This window comes from Lathamus discolor, chromosome 2 (assembly GCF_037157495.1).
Source record: "Lathamus discolor isolate bLatDis1 chromosome 2, bLatDis1.hap1, whole genome shotgun sequence".
Lineage (NCBI taxonomy): Eukaryota > Metazoa > Chordata > Aves > Psittaciformes > Psittacidae > Lathamus > Lathamus discolor.
Window position 1 is genome coordinate 33,115,610 of NC_088885.1, and position 15,403 is coordinate 33,131,012.

Here is a 15,403-nt window from a genome sequence, read left to right on the forward strand (position 1 = left end):
TATATATTGGGCATTTACATGGTGAGGTTTGATGCTAGACAGGTAACCCTGATTTTTTAGCTTTTTACTGATGTGCAGAGGAAAACTACAGTGTTTGCTACCTTGTTAAAAGTGTAAATCTAATTCCTCAATGAGTGCTATAATTTTATTCGGATTCAGAGTTGGTATCAGTCAAGGTTGTTGTGTTTCTCTACTCAGAACTGAGGTAAAATATGGTAAATTGTGGTTAGAAGTAGAATATAAAACAATTACACTGAGGGTCTTGAGGGTTCTTTTGTTCTGACACAGATCTAATGTCTGATTCCACTAATAAATGAGAAGTTGTTGAAGGAGGATTTAATACAAGGTAAGCCAATGTTTGAGCTGGCTATTGAAAGGAGAGAGGGGCTGAAGTATGTGAGAAGATGTTTACTTATGCAGCAAGGTAAGCTGTGTGTTCTTCAGTGACTTTCCTAGGGATAGCCAAAGCACATTTGTCACTTGCACCATGCCTGTCACTCATGTGTTCCTCATTTGGAATTTCAGGGGCTGTAGTTTTCTATTTACATATGAGTTATTTGCATATCTGCATAGACATTATAGTTGATGTAAAGGCTGTGATTTGGAAAGTCTTAGAAACTTTTAAATGAGCCTTGCTTTGAGTGCAGGTGATGCACAACATTTTTATTTACTTAAATACAGAATTAATTAAACTTAAGTGAGTAATTTTTCATTTACAAAGCTTGAGAAAGGAGAGAAGACAAAGGAAAGAAGTGGTTTATGTGGTGGTGGTTTCTTGCAAGTTGGTAGGGGTAATAGCTGGGGAGGGGACACATAAATGTTGGTGCCCGCTGCTTTCCAAGATCTGTTTGTAGTTTTTCACCCAGTCCTCTCTGTTACACTTTCCATCTATTAGTTGCCTGGAAACTTCCAGCAAGACAAAACTAGATGGGCATCTAGTTTTTCCTGCACTGTATCTTTGAAGTGTCTGTGAGCTGCACAAAGGACATTGACAGTACCTTAGAGCCCCCCCAGCGTTGGGATTTCTCCCACACAAGCAGGCCAGATGGCTCGGCTCTGCAGCCTCACTGCTTTCCCCCTTGTGCTGGTCCAAGGAAGCCAAGAGGCAGACGTTTCCTCTAGTGGACCAGAAGGAGCATGTAAAAGTTTGAATTCGGATCTAGAGGTTGCTTCAAGGCATGACTTTTCAATATATCTTTCATTTCCTAGCCAGCAGATGGCAGCCGCTGTTAGCAGGTCTGCACAAACGAGCTCCTCATTCCCAAGGAAGGCACCCTCTCCTGCGTTTAGCCGGTTCCTTCACACACACTTGTCACTGGTATTTGTGTTTGAGCTTTGTGGAAGAGAATGTAATAAGTGCTAGATTAGAAAAGGGATAAAGCCAAGCAGAAAAATGTTGTTTAACTGGTCTTGCTCAAAAGATAACAGTGTAGAGCTGGTGCTGCAGGTGAGAGGGCAGCTGAGAGCTGAATGCATTAGCATTGAAGGTGTTCAGTATTCAGTTTGAAAGTAATTAAAAAAGTTATGATATTAGAAATCAGAAAGTTCAGTTAGAACAGATATAAAATGCCAGTTCTAAGGAAAATGGAAGATAATACTGGGCTGTGGAATGAGGAATGTTAACTTTACCTCTGAAGATGTTAAGGGTTTGGGGTTTTTTTTCCTTTTTTTGTCATGGTTAGCATGTGGATCGCAGGATTTCAGGTAGTCAAAAAGAGAGAACACTGTAAGTCCTACTGGGGAATTTTACAGATACACATCAGGAAGATTTAGGGCCATACCTCTGCTTGTTTCTCAAAAGAATTATTCTTAAAAATGCATATATACTTGCTTTATGAAATGAAGTACATCATATAAATTTGGAAAAATTATGCAACTGGCCAGTCCAGTTGTTTTATGAGCCCTGTGTGCTGATGGCGAACAGGAGCAGACTGTGTATACCTGAGCAGCTAGACTGTCAGGAAACAACATCCCCCAGTGACCATCAGTGGCATAATAGCAATGTCCGCTTTGGCAAACACAACCTTTCACCCGCTCTAGGCTCACACTGGAGAGAGGCCTTCTGGACTTTCTGTGTGCATATGTTACAGAGTGCTTAAATGAGGAATTTTCACTAAATAGATGATAGAGTAATTCGGCCCAATTTAGTCCTTTAGAGAATTATAATTCCAGGTATGTAAAATTATTGTAATTACCTCAATTCCTACACCATAATCATCTCACAGAGGCCAAGAGGAGAGTAAGAATGATCTGGTTGCAAAAGCAGCCTCCATTTCTGCAGCTATCGAGGGCAGAAGTAGTTGTCTATATTAATAAACTGAATTACTTAACGTCTCTCACCATTGCTCTAGAAGACTGCTCTTAACACCTGGGGCAAAATGTATATTAATACAAATTACTTTTGATTAAAACCATTATTATTTTAGCACAAAAAAGAAGGGGGTGGTAGAAAGGAACATTCTCTTTTTAAATATTTTAATACTCATTATACCGAAGTGATACAAATTACGGGCTGACTGACAACTTGCTAATAATAGCTTAAAAATGCAAATAGAGCTATTATCCCAATTGACACTAATTGGAATTCCTTTGGCAGCCCAGGAGGGCAGGGCAGGAAGGTTTGGTTGTTTCCTCAAGCTGAAATTGAGTTGGTAAGGAAGCATGAGGAAGATGTGCTGTGTGTAAACAGTTTGCCATCTGCAGATATCAGAATTCTTATGTTTCAAGAATGTGTTCCGAAATGCCGTCTTCTGCCCGTGTACCATTTTGGTGTGGTTTGTTGGTGCCGTGGGCTGGTCATGCTCATGCCCACTCAGTGCAGGCTTTGCCTGGACTGAGTTGGCACCACCAGAATCCAAGCTGCAAATGCTCGGATCTCACAAACCAGCTATGATGTCTTTTGTGAATTAGAAACATTCATTGCCTTAAATTTGCTGAATTATAAACATCATTGTTTAAATACAGTCTTCATGTAGCCATACTTTATGTTCCTCCAGTAATTACTGTGTATCTTCTCTAAGCAAGACTTGCTTGCAGAGGGTATTGCTTCAATTTTAATGTTTTGGTACACAGAATTACAATGTGCCTATTGTTTTCTGAGTATTATAACAGGGAAAATAAAAGGCATTCCTGTGTGCAAAATTGAATGTCTGTGATTAAAGGTGTTCTGTTGCTTGGTTAAGTGTTTTCGATACAAACTACTTCATGTAGAAAACAATATTAAAAGTGTATTGACATATGTTGGTACAGGTAGGTCTTGTAACTATTACAGCTATGCTTCTGAAAGAACAGCGTTAGAAATGGTTTAGATAGATAGGAAAAATATTAGTAGTAATATTAGTGTTGCTACTACTGTTTGTCAGAGATTTTCTTGACATTCAACCTTATCCTTTGCCATTTCTGAAGTTCCTTTGCGCATACATAGCACTTTGCAGAAGTGGCTTTTTGGGTACAAGCTGTGCATTCCATTTCTAGCTCAACCACTGTTGTTACCTCTGGCCAAGCTCCCTCACCCTGCTGGGCTTCCTCCCTCCAGGCTTCTGGGAGAGTGTGAAGCACCATGACACACAAAGTGTTTGTTTTTTTAACAGTCTGCTCACATTTGTTTCTTCTATATGCAGTAAGTGGTGATGCTGTTTAATTTGGAGATGGGCACAGAAAACAAGAGGTGCTGTTTGTTGCATGTGCTCTGCATACATCTCTTCAGAAAGGAGTTTCTGAGCTGATGAGGTGCTGTTTTATTCTGACAGAAGGCAGGTATCTATCAGAGATGAGGCAGTGATAATTTTTAATGAATGGATATCATCACTAATTTCATACAGCCCCTCCTGTTGACAAATGTTTCAGTCTGTGCTCTTTCAAAAACTGAGAGAATAATACGAGGAGAGCCTGCTTGTCTCCCCTGAAAGATGTAGAAAGATTTGAGGATGTTTGTACAGTTGCTAGCAGCCAAGGGAGGAGGGGATTAAAAATCCCTACTCTTCCAGTAATGACTATTTCCTGTGAAGGGAGGTGAGCCATTTTGGAGGTAGTGTGAGGACATGGAGGTGTATCTGGTATTGCAAGCGGCTGCATCCTGGCAGTACAACACAGTGTGCTCTCATCCCTGCACTGTGGGAGATGTTCATTAACGCAGTCTGCGATATTGTGGCTAAGGGAACTGTTCAGGCTCATCAGGAAGAAATTTGGTCATTAGCAAAGTTTGCACTGGGACTTGCTCAGTATCTTTATGTTAAAGCAGTTATCCAAGCTGTAGTTTAAGAAGGTAGAGGGACAAAGTCTGCATTTAAATTATGGCTCTTGGTAACTGACGGAGCTACTACTGGCATAGTCTGAATAAAAAGCATTCTTAAGAATCACTTGAATAATTTCAAAAACCCTTTTGATGTTATTCTGCTCCAGCTAATGGCCGACGGCTGGGTTCCCCTTAAAGATTTCCAGATTCTTCCTTTTCTTTTGGTTAGGACCATGCTGAAAGATACATCCTCCTGTCATGAACACAGCAAAGCACTTTCTCATGGCAGCTAAGCGCTGCAGAGCACAGGCTTGCCTGGTGAACTGCATACAGGGGATCAAACCTCTCTCCCAGCTCCCCAGTCTGTGGGGAGGCCATGTGTGCAGTGGCTCTGGCTCCCTAGGATATGTTTGGCTGTATCTGCACTATGAAGGACCAGTCTCCATGCAGCAGCAGAGAGATAGAGATGATGAATAGAGCTATGGTCCTCTGGGCTACATTTCGGGCAAGGCAGGCTGCTGAGACCTGACTTCAGCATCCCCTGTCTGGGGGAAGGGGAGCCCTTATGTAGGGGAGACGGTGCCTATTAGAAGAGCAGCTGCCTGTCTTGATTGCGCATGAAAGATGTATTTTGAGGGGAGAAGAGAGGCAAAAAGGGGGCAGAGCATGCTGGAGGCGGGCTGTGATGTCAAACTGCCTAGCACCTCCCCAGTGGGGACAATAACCAGCATCACCCTGGATTTACCCTCTGTGCTGATCTCCTAGAAAGATTTTTATTGCTTCATTTAAAGCTCACTTGCATTTTGCTGACAGATGCCCTTGCTGCAGCATTATTGATTCACTTATGCAGCTTTATGGATATCAGACTGTTGCCATCAAAAGAGAGCTGAGGTTGTGTCATGATTGAGGCTGGCTGCTGCAGGGATGGCAGGGGATTTAGTGGGACCCTGCCCAAAGTCTGCAGTGGAGCTGGAGAGCTGGCATTGCCCAGCCATCCAAGGCACAAGTCGCCAGGGGCTGCAAGCAATGCTGTCCAACACGAAAGTGTTTAAAAGCTGAAGGACCCTCAGGAGGGAGGTTAAAACCCACAGAAATTATTAAAAAGTCTCTTTGAAGTAGTCACTAACATACAGACTATACCACTTACTACTACAGACTGAAAACAGAAACAAGAATAATCCCTGCTTGAGGCTCCAGGATGGCTGTGAGGGGAAGTGTTTGGGCTAGGAAGTTAGTGGGAGTGTGCCTGCACTGGGGACAGACATGCCTATAGGTGTGTGCAATTCATGCTCCTCTACATCTGCCCAGACCCGCCGGGGAGGCATGGCCCCACAGCCCCAATGCAGCACAGCTTGGATGAACAATCCCTGCCAGTGCTGAAATATGATGAGGGGTTTTTGGTATTGTTGGTAGAGTCACTTGGAACATTTCAGGCTGTGCCTTTTGGTGTGTGTTTGGTTTACTTCTAGCATAAGAATGTATGTCTATACAAGAATATAAATTAATGACAATTATTGTTTTACTGATGAAAAGCTAAATCAGTGCAAATCTCATTATTTTGCCACCAGAAATTACCATGAGTTGTTTCAAATTCCAAGTTAAAACCACTCATCGTACAGCCACATAACAGGAGAATATTTTGATGCCCGGAGGGTTAGCCTTTCCTTCTAGAGAAAATGGTAGTGATTCGGTTGATACACTGGAGGGAAGGGATGCCATCCAGAGGGACCTTGACATGCTTGAGAGGTGGCCAGCGCAGACCTCATGAAGTTCAGCAAGGCCAAGTGCAAGGTCCTGCACCTGGGTCAGTGCAATCCCAGGCACAGCTACAGGTTAGGCAGAGACTGGTTTGAGAGCAGCCCTGAAGAGAAGGACTTGAGGTGTTTTTTGATGAGAAGCTCCACATGAACTGGCTTCAGTGTGCGCTTGTAGTCCAGAAACCAACCGTATGCTGGGCTGCATCAAAAGGAGCATGACCAGCGGGTTGAGGGAGGCGATTCTCTCCCTCTACTCTGCTCTCATGAGACCCCACCCGCAGTACTGTGGTCAGCTCTGGGGCCCCCAACACAAGAGAGACATGGACCAGCTTGAGTGAGTCCAGAAGAAGGCCAGGAATATGATCCGATGGTTGGAGCACCTCTGCTATAGAGACAGGCTGAGAGAGCTGTGCTTGTTCAGCCTGGAGAAGAGAAAGCTTTGGAGAGACCTTATTGTTGCCTTTTAGTATATAAACGGGGGTTGTAAAACAGGCTGAGAGAGTTTTTACCAGGGCCTGTAGAGATAGGAGAAGGAACACTGTGTTTGAACTGAAAGATTGTAGATGGTGGATATAAGGAGGTAATTCTTTATGATGAGGGTGGTGAGACATTGGAACAGGTTGCCTAGAGACATTCTGGATGCCCCATCCCTGGCAGTGTTCAAGGCCAGGCTGGATGGGGCTTTGAAGAAACTGATGTAGTGAAAGTTGCCCCTGCTGATTGCAGTGGGGTTGGACTAGATGGTCTTTAAAGATCCAGCCCAAACCATTTGGAGATTCCCTGATTTTGTCAGAAAATTCAGTCCCAGATCTTTGCTGGGTGCTGCTAACTAGTACCTGTGCTGCCCTCCGAACACTTAAAACCCACTTTGTCATGTGTGGCTTCCTCTGGATGTGAACATTTGCAGTGATTGCTTCTGCAGGGAGGTTAGTGAGGGTTGCAGGCTGCAGGGAGTGAACAGTGGGCTTTTTCTTTCTTCTCTGTGTCTAGCAATTCAGCGCACACAGGCTGTGAGCTCTGGGAGCATCACAGGCTTCTGGGCTTGAGAAACAGCATGTTAAAGCTTTTCCTTTCTCATCACCCTCCACTGAGTGTTATTCAATGTGTATTTCCACAGTCCTTTTGCCATGCTGTTAGCCCAGCAATGTTCCCCCCTCATTGAGATCAGTGGGAGCTCACACAGAAGTTAATTAGTTTGAAAATTAGCCCTGGCACAATGTAGAGCTGGCAGAGCTCTTGTACAGCCACTCTATGTCAGACACAAGCCCTGTCGCTGGTCTGCCTCAGTTTTCCCACCTCCCAGCTCCTCACTCTGCTAGAGCCAGTCCTACTTGGGTTGAAGTGGGGTCTGGTTTAACCATGTGCAGGCTTAGGCACTGACCCTCACCTAGCAGGAGTGAGGGCCAATGCCCACCTGCTCTTAACGGGTTCATTTGTGGGGATGCTCCAGGTAAACTTGAAAACAGAGGCTGCTGAGTTCACTTCCAAATTGGAAAACCAGTTAAGAGCTTTGTACTACTTAGTTTGAAATTCGATGTGTACACACTGACTGTTTTCAATGATGATTCATCTGTGATGAAAGCTTATACAGCAGCATCAGAGCAGTATAGCTTTCAGCAAGTGGAAAGATACAGATCTCCAGATGCCTTGGCATCTGATAAGAGGTATATAGCATTTCGGGATGGTCCTGGATATGTAGTAACATAACTTTTTAATTAAAAAGATAATTCCACACACATTTTTTGTCTTACATTGTGTTGATTCAAGCCAATAGGTACTTTTATTGCAAACCTGAGCTCTAGAATGTCTTGAAAGGTTGGTTTTCAAGTAATGAACCTGCAATAGCGGATGCATTCCACATCAAATTATTCCACTTGGAGCGGGGGCTTACGTTGTGCCCTTTTCATTCAGACAACACACTTGATTTCCATCATGTCTAAGATAGAGGGCACCTTGTGTGACCTGGATCAATGCCAGGAATGCTTGCCTCTGGTAGCAAATCTCCCAAACATTTGCCAAACCCACACTAGGATGCTTATAGCCTCCCTGACAAAGGAAGTCAGTAATTTGTTATTTCTTTCCAGCCTCAGACCACTGTCACTTGGATCCAAATCTCATTCCAGACCAAGGTGGGAAATAACTCCATCACTATCAACCAGAGAAAGTATGTTGCAAAAGCCCCAGAGTAGTTTTTATTTAAAATGTTACTATCATAAAATTCCAGACTATGAAATTAAGACTTTGGATTCATGTTTGACCTTGCCCACCCCCTTTTTAAAATATATAGATATGTAGTCACAAACATAAAGCATGCTGCAATGATGATACAAATATATTTTTTGATATGGAAATTACAGTACATTATAAACCATGAAAACAAATTGAGGCACTAGACTGTACATCAGCTTTGTTCTGCACAGGCTGTGAAGCTGATAAGACTCACTTGCGATGAACAAAAGAATATTTTCTTTGTTTAGTGAACATAACTTTACGGGTCATATCAAATGATGTGCTTTGTTGTGAGACGTCACCAGGGCTGCCGATCCTTTTGGAACCACAACTCACCTACACAACATGTGTCACTGCCACAATGTGAAAAATAATCATTTTATTGAATGTACAACTCAAAAAAAACCCAAAACAAAACAGAAACCAACCCATCAGTTATTATTAAATAAATAATTATTCCATACAGTGGTTAGTTTATATTACACTGCATTGGCCATTAGAACAAATGAAGTTTAATAAATAATACATGGGGATGTCTCATTTACGCTTCTGTTCGTAATTCTGTGCTATGCTCCTTTCAGAGGATCCTGCGAAAAAATGAAACAGAATGAAGCAAATGGTGCAGCCTATTAACTCCGAGCCTCTTTACCTCCCAGGAAACCATCTAACTGATGAGCACTCAGATCAGTTTGTGGGTAGAACCTTCCTGCGTTGACACATCCACCTTCTGTTCTGCACAGTCAGCTCTTTGCCAGGTTTAAACCCTCCCTGCCCACAATCCCTGCACAAAGTGATACCTTTTACTAAACTCTGCATCAGGAGCTAAGCAAACCTCAGAATACCCTGTGGTGGACTAACTGCAGCCCAAAATAGGCTTCAGTAACATATTTAACATTTAGTAGCAGTATATCTCTCCTTTTTGCTCTTTTAAAATGAGAGGGAAACCCAGACAGCCTTTCTTGGGCAGAGCCTGACCATCAGGTGATGTAGCTGGTCACCGGCATCATCTTTGCCTCCACCCAAAGGGAGAATTACTTTCACAGAACTTATGCCTGCCTAGCCATTACATGCAAACACATAGCTAGTTTTGGGGGAATCCAGCACTGCATTCTGCAGGGAGCTGGAATTTTGGATCAGTGACACTTTTAAACTAATAATGCTTCAGTTTCCACCACAATAAATGCAAAATGAGTTGAGCTTCCCCCATATGAATTGTTACAGTATATTTACTGTACATGTGACTGTTTCCTAGCGTCTACCTGGAGCATTCATACAACAGACTTCACAGCCTGGGAGACAGTCAGTGTCAGACCCAGGGACTGAGACACCAACATCCTGGTGCCCTGCTCTGTCACACAAGGCTTTAAATCAGCACCATGCTCACACCCAGCAGCAGGGTGCCATAAGCTCCTACACATTGCCAGGGCACTCAGGGGCTTTCTGCAGAAGAAAGCCATGGCACCAAGAAAGGGTCCTGTCCAGTTAAATGTCTTCCAGTAGGGAGAAGCAAGGACAGTCCTTGCACGTACTCCTGATCTTGCTTTGATTACACAGTCCTTAGGACCTATTTTCTCCTCCAGAGGAGCACAACAAAATTGTTACCATTTTCCTCTCGGGGAACTGGGCAGAAAAGCAGTGAATTGTAGTTTCACCTGTCAGGCAGGTATTATATAGCCCAGCAGGGTAAAACTTCATTATTCCCCTTTGCTATACAAACCACACAACAGTATCCTGACTATACCAGCAATTTTGAAATCAGGGCAATAAAATCTTTGCCTTTTTTAAACATCTGTTGTATTTTACATTCTCATATTAATGTAGTTGTAATCCCAGTGGAAATCAAGCCCAATTTATTACTTCCAGGCTATTTACTTTTGTAATAGCAGATATATTTACAGGTATTATGCATTTAATAGCTATTGCCACCACAGATAAGATTGTATAAAATTATTCATGATACATAGCAATTTGCAAGATGATGCAGAGAGCAATATTACTAGTCTGATCAGTGTTTAATTGAAAATAAAAGTTACTGACAACCATAATTGCAGAATATAGATCACAGTGTGTATCCACATAATATAAAGGTGTCAGCTAGTAATTTAACTTTTATCATCCATTTAATAAAATTGTGAGAACTCTTTCAGAGATGTGAAATACATAGCAGGGTTTTTTAATTTTTTGTAATTTCTATTCTGGGGAATTAACTGACACTTTATGGCTCACAGTGAGGGTTTTCCTCTGTACAGACCTATAGCTTCCCCCCAGTATTTGGAAATATGATGGTACCACAGGGGTTGTGCACATGAGGGAGGATTCTGCCCTATATGAATACTACAGGAAAATAACAAAAAAATCACAGTATCAGTTCAAAGTTTAAAATGCTTGTTCCCTGGGTTGGAGGGAAGGAGGGAGGTATTAGATAAAGTGAAAAGCTAGAAGAGGCTGGGAATGCTTAACAGCTTGACCTGCAGAACAAGGTGGTATTAATGGCAGATCTCTGCTCTTCCACCTTCTGCTCCAAGTTTGAGGAATAATCATCTTCAGAGATGAAAAGGTTATCCCTTTACCTGGGGGTATTTCTGGTTTGGGATCACAAGCTTAAATTAGCCTTACATTTTCAAGCAAACATGACACTGGCAAGGACAGGGCAATAAGGGAAACACCCTGAGGACTTCTACCTTTCTAGCTGCTCAGACCAGCCTGGCCACCTGGAGTACTGCACTGAAGCAGACCCTGAAACATCCTTGTTAACCAAGAAAATCCTGATCCTTTCTCAGAGAACCCTGGGACTACACTGTATGAAGTTTGCTTCTTCCATCTGCTGGGAGAGAACAAACAGGCAACAGAACGAAGAGGCTGTATATCATCAAGTACCAGATTTAGTCATATACATACCAGAATTTAAAGATCTTTTGCCCATAAGTCCAACAAAGGAGTCTGTTTTATGCCCTGAAAAATATATTTGGGCATGTTTTAATACATTTTAAATAGGCAGGCATTTAGATAACGTGATCTTATGGGAAGGAAGACATAGGCTCCAAAATTGTTCATCTCTCAGACTCACACGACTTGAACAGGATGAATATTAGTCTGATTAATCAGACTAATTTAGTCCAAGGTTAGACCAAGGCACAGGTCAGTTGGTGGATACCTTCTCATTAAATTAGACTTTGTTTTGGTTTGTGGTTTTATCTTATTTTTTAATTAGAATGGAAAAACAACAGCCAAAACCTATTTCTTATTCCTCTCACAATGCAATTCCTATTGATTTGGGCAAATGCACAAGAAGGCAGTGTCTTGGTATAGCCTGCATCTGCGTGATGCATCTCTTCTACCTTTTGGTGTTTTATTCTCTAATGTGGAAGATAAATCTTCTTCACAGGTCGGGCAGAGCCCTTACTGAAGGGGAAGCAAACAGGACTCTGTCTGGACATGTCTGAGCTAGACAGTCTGGCTCTATTTTTGGAATATTTCTGGGTTCAGATATTACCTCCCTGTCCTATTAGTACTCCTAGAGGCACTGGATATGTAAAAGATTAATTACTTCAAGTTTTGGTCTACAGCATGTAGTAGGTATAGGGCTAGCCATAGTTTCAGAAAAAGAAGAAAAAAAACGGTCTTCTTTCTCTAAGCTGACTTTTGATGCAAACTTAGAAGCTTCTCTTTGGAAAGTATTTTTCTTGGCTAAGATGAATGATCCTCAGACTTCACAGGTATTAATTCAAGCTGAAGCAGTTTCAGAAAACTATAATTTTTTACTTTAGGTGTCAGGTTATCAGACATGAGCTTTGTTTCAGACTCTTTAACTGGTCTTCCAGTACATGATCCTGGTGGTAAGACATAGTGCCTAACAGAACACTGGGACAGTTACTGACCCCTGTGGACAGAGAAGGTCTCACAGAATATGAGATCAGTTTTTCTTATTAAGTCTTCCAGCACCTGTCTGAGCATCTTCAGACAAATTCAGAAATTAAAGTTATCGCTGTGTAGAACAAGGGAACACCACTCTGCTGGTAATATCTCCTGCTCACTGTTATCCAGATGCAAAACAAGGCACACTTATTAACAGGGCAAGATGTGTTATTTATATGGCAGCACATCATCAATCAACCCCTGCTGCTGGTGGGGGTCTGATTCCCACACAGGCAACACTGAGAGCATGGATACAGTATCTCACATGCAATGACATGGGCTCTCCCATGGAAGCATTCCTGGGAATTTGGGAATTCGCTATTCTAATTTTCCAGATTTTGCCATCTTAATTGCTTCTCTCCAAGTCTGGCGGTAAGCCTGCCTTGCCTATGAGAAAGGCTCACAGAATTTCCCCCTGGGGAAATAAGAGAGCTACAACATCCACACATTATGTGGATTGAAATCTCAAAGCCTGTGGCAGCTCAGATGATGTATAGGCTCATGGGTGTACCGGAGTGTGTGTGTGTGAGTATCCTTAAACAGAGTATTTCTCCACCACTGGTGCCGCCAGTCCTTAGCTGAACCCAATCACCTTCTAACTAATCCCCTCAACTACCCTACTCCTCATTTAAATATATGAATACTTTTAAAAATACTTCAGATATTTGCTTTTTAAAAACTTACTTTTATGAGAGATCTGGCCATATCCTGATTGGAAGAGGAAAGGAAAGAGGGAAAAAAAAAGGAAAAAAAATTGTTGAGAAAGTATTGGCATATACAAATGATGCTACTGCAATGCTTTGAAGAATCAAATACAGAAACTGCTGTACATATATTCTACCTAAGTGATCATTTAGAACTGCATTTCTCTTTGAAATGAGTACAAAAATTTGTTTTAGCTAAATCCACACAATTTAGAACTGCTTAGCTCCAGTTTCTTAGATCAATTCTTGCACTGGTAAACATGTAGAAATCACAACAATAATTGTATACATAACAGATATCCACATTTGGGCAATTCAGTGGCTTGACCAATTCCTGACCCGTGAATTATTGCGATACTCCTTACTGGTATTTACATGCTGTAGTTGGTGTGCACCTAGCACTTTGATGTGACTCCTACTCTTTCCCTATTAATGAGTTTATCTGGTATTAAACTTGCAAAAAACCAAAACACGTACCCAAACACCCTCCATGGCATCTTTGGGGAAATGCTTATCACACTGAACCCGAGTGGTAACCGTTGTAAGTTCTGGGGTGGCGCAAGGAGAAGGGACATGTGAGGAGACGAGAGGGAGCCCCCCCCCCCCCCCCGCCCTGCTCACCAGCATCCCGCTTGCCCATGAGGCCGAAGAACTGCTGGGGCCGGGGTCGCCGGGCCATCCTCTGAAGGAAGTGCTCCAGCGGCAGCGGCAGCTCCTCCTGCGGGGTGACAGCAGCAGGCGCTCAGAGCGGACCTCCCCCGCCACCACCACCCCCCCCCCCCCCGCAATCCCCAGTGCCCGCGGAGCCCCGGCCACTCCCGACACCGGTCCCCGGGCCGCGCAGCTCCCGCCGGGTCTTACCTTCGCCTGATCACCGTCGGACCAGTCGGACCAGTAGCTGAGGTCGTCGGAGGCGCCCATCTCCTCTGCCAGTGCCCGCGCCGAGGCCAGGAGGAGCACGGCGAAAGCCAGCTGGAGTCTCATCGCCGCCTCGACGTCCTGCGGGAGGCAGAGGGTGAAGCACGGGCACCAGCCTGGGGGCATGCACACACATGGCCCTGCACACACACACTCACGCCTTCCCCCCACGGTGCACACTCCTTCGCACATACACACACCTCGTTGCACACCCACAACACCCCACCGACTGCTACATACACCTCCAGATATACATACACTTCACATACAGATGTGCAGTTAGATGTAGACATACAGATAGACACACACATCCAGAGGTACACCTCCACACTTAGTTATGCATAAACACACCCTCACACACAGATACACATCCAGATACTCACACTTTCCCACATACACACAAATTCACCCTGCTCACACACATACCGAGGTACATATACATCTAGTTATAAACACATCTGCCCAGAGACACAGCTCTCTAAACACACAGACACGTGTATCTAGAGGTACATTTTGCACATTCAGATACACAGACGGGGACAGACACAAAACCACACCTGCACATACAGACACACACACGTGTGGTCACACAAGCATGTTTAGGCACCCTCCCAATGATGCATACACATATAGACCCCACACACACGCTGCATACAGTCAGACAGACTCTCACAAACATGTAGACAAGCGCATCCTCACGTATACAGGTACACACGGACCGACAGGATCCCGGAGGCACACGCGCAGTCTGTAACGGGGAAGGCAGGCGCTGCTCTCCGTGCGCATTAGCCGTCTGCGAGTACGCTCCCCACTTTATATACCTGGAGACGGGGAGGGCCGAGACAGCCTCATTTGCTTAAATGAAATTACCCTCGGTTTTATCGTCCCAGCCCCGCGACAGACCCCGCCCCGCAGAGTGGCCCCCGCCCCTTCTCCCACGATGTCTCCGGTGCTGCTCGGGGCCGGGAGCACGGAGTGGCCGGTCCCGTCCCGTCCCGTCCCACCCCACCTTCCCCTCCTGCTGCAGCTCCGGGCCCCCGGGACCGCCCCTTCCCGGCCGGTGCCAAGGCGCGCCCGGGCGACAGCTGCGACTGCGGGGTACTGGTACTGGGTGCAGATGTGGATGTAAGGATGCAGATACCGGTTTTCGCTTCTCCCCTCGTCCCTGCACCGAAGGGAGAACTAGTTCCCGTGGCGAGCGGTGGGTAGGGGTCGGGTGAGAGGGGACAGCCCAAAGCAAGGAGCGGTTGCCGGCGGACCAAGCAGTGGGACTGTCGCCCGTGCCTGGGCGAGGTCCTGCCAGCCCCGTCAGCGGGGTGCGTGACGGGACCAGCGGGTGCAGGTCTGGGGAGCCGGGGAGCACTCGTGTGTGTTCTTGCTGAGGGTCTGTCGGCACAAGTCAGCCGGCAGGCACAGCCAGGCTGGCTGCTCTGATGCGGCTGATGCCTTCACTGGAAGTGAGCCAGTCTCTCCAGCAGCACATCCCTGCCTTCATCCTTCCCCTACAACAGCCTTGCATTGCTGCTGGCGTTCGGCTCAGATGACTGTTGAGGTTATCTTCCATTTAACATTTTTTTCATCTTTTTCCTCCAAGGTCAATTGTGCACGAGTCTTCTCAGTTAACTTTGGTGGTCCCTCAGCACCTG

General features: G+C 44.6%; 1 protein-coding gene across 5 annotated transcripts; it reads right to left on the reverse strand.

The window, feature by feature from the left end:
- Positions 1 to 8,215: 8,215 nt before the first annotated feature.
- On the reverse strand, positions 8,216 to 14,613 carry TAC1 (tachykinin precursor 1). 5 transcript variants are annotated; one of them, XM_065669228.1, is made up of 6 exons: positions 14,477 to 14,613; positions 13,701 to 13,838; positions 13,461 to 13,557; positions 12,820 to 12,843; positions 11,119 to 11,172; positions 8,216 to 8,807 (listed from the first exon to the last, which is right to left on the reverse strand). In XM_065669228.1, the coding sequence occupies exons 2-6, from the start codon at positions 13,821 to 13,823 to the stop codon at positions 8,758 to 8,760; spliced, it is 348 nt and encodes a 115-aa protein (XP_065525300.1). In that variant the 5' UTR covers positions 13,824 to 13,838; positions 14,477 to 14,613; the 3' UTR covers positions 8,216 to 8,757. The 5 variants fall into 5 exon arrangements, with proteins under 5 accessions (XP_065525300.1, XP_065525296.1, XP_065525297.1 ...); XM_065669224.1 differs by lacking the exon at positions 14,477 to 14,613 and having other exon boundaries at positions 13,701 to 14,391; XM_065669225.1 differs by lacking the exons at positions 12,820 to 12,843; positions 14,477 to 14,613 and having other exon boundaries at positions 13,701 to 14,391.
- Positions 14,614 to 15,403: the final 790 nt, after the last annotated feature.